Source organism: Phalaenopsis equestris, unplaced genomic scaffold (genome assembly GCF_001263595.1).
Source record: "Phalaenopsis equestris unplaced genomic scaffold, ASM126359v1 Scaffold000361, whole genome shotgun sequence".
Classification (NCBI taxonomy): domain Eukaryota; kingdom Viridiplantae; phylum Streptophyta; class Magnoliopsida; order Asparagales; family Orchidaceae; genus Phalaenopsis; species Phalaenopsis equestris.
In genome coordinates, this window is record NW_018164803.1 from 134,564 (window position 1) to 135,104 (window position 541).

The following is a 541-nucleotide window of genomic DNA, read 5'->3' on the forward strand; positions in this document are numbered from 1 at the left end:
TTGCTGCAATGGAGAGTAGGATTCTAATGGAGTTCAGTTTCGCTACTGGGGCAAATGTCTCTTGGTAGTCAATTTTGTATGACTGAGTATAACCTTTTGCAACCAGTCGGGCTTTTAACTGATCTATGCTTCTGTCTGTCTTACATTTGATGGTAAATAACCACCTGCATCCTACTGGTTTCGTATCCTTGGGCAAATTAGACACAATCCACGTTCCACTCTTTTTTAGTGCAGCAACTTCTTCATTCACAGCTTTTCTCCATTCCCGGTGTGAGAGAGCTTCCTGAATAGAATTCAGAATCTTTATGCTGTCAATAGCAGTTACAAATGCATGATAAGGAGGAGATAACCTCTCATATGAAACAAATCGGGCAATAGGATGTTGAGTGCAAGGAAGATCAGAATCATCTTTCACAGGCAGGGTGAGCTCACTATCAACAGTGTCTATAGATTTCGTATCTAAGTGAGTTTCAGAGGGTTTTGGAGCCGGATTAGATTCTTGGACATCAGCTGGAAGCGGTGTTAGGTTCTCTATTCTTTC

At 41.6% G+C, this 541-nt stretch overlaps 1 protein-coding gene across 1 annotated transcript in view; it reads right to left on the reverse strand.

Annotated features, from left to right (window-relative positions):
• LOC110026278 overlaps positions 1–541 on the reverse strand; it is a 13,596-nt gene that overhangs the window by 5,142 nt on the left and 7,913 nt on the right. The window contains exon 4 of the mRNA XM_020727161.1: positions 176–283. Coding sequence (XP_020582820.1) covers positions 176–283 — 108 coding nt within the window. The remainder of the gene's footprint in view (positions 1–175; positions 284–541) is intronic.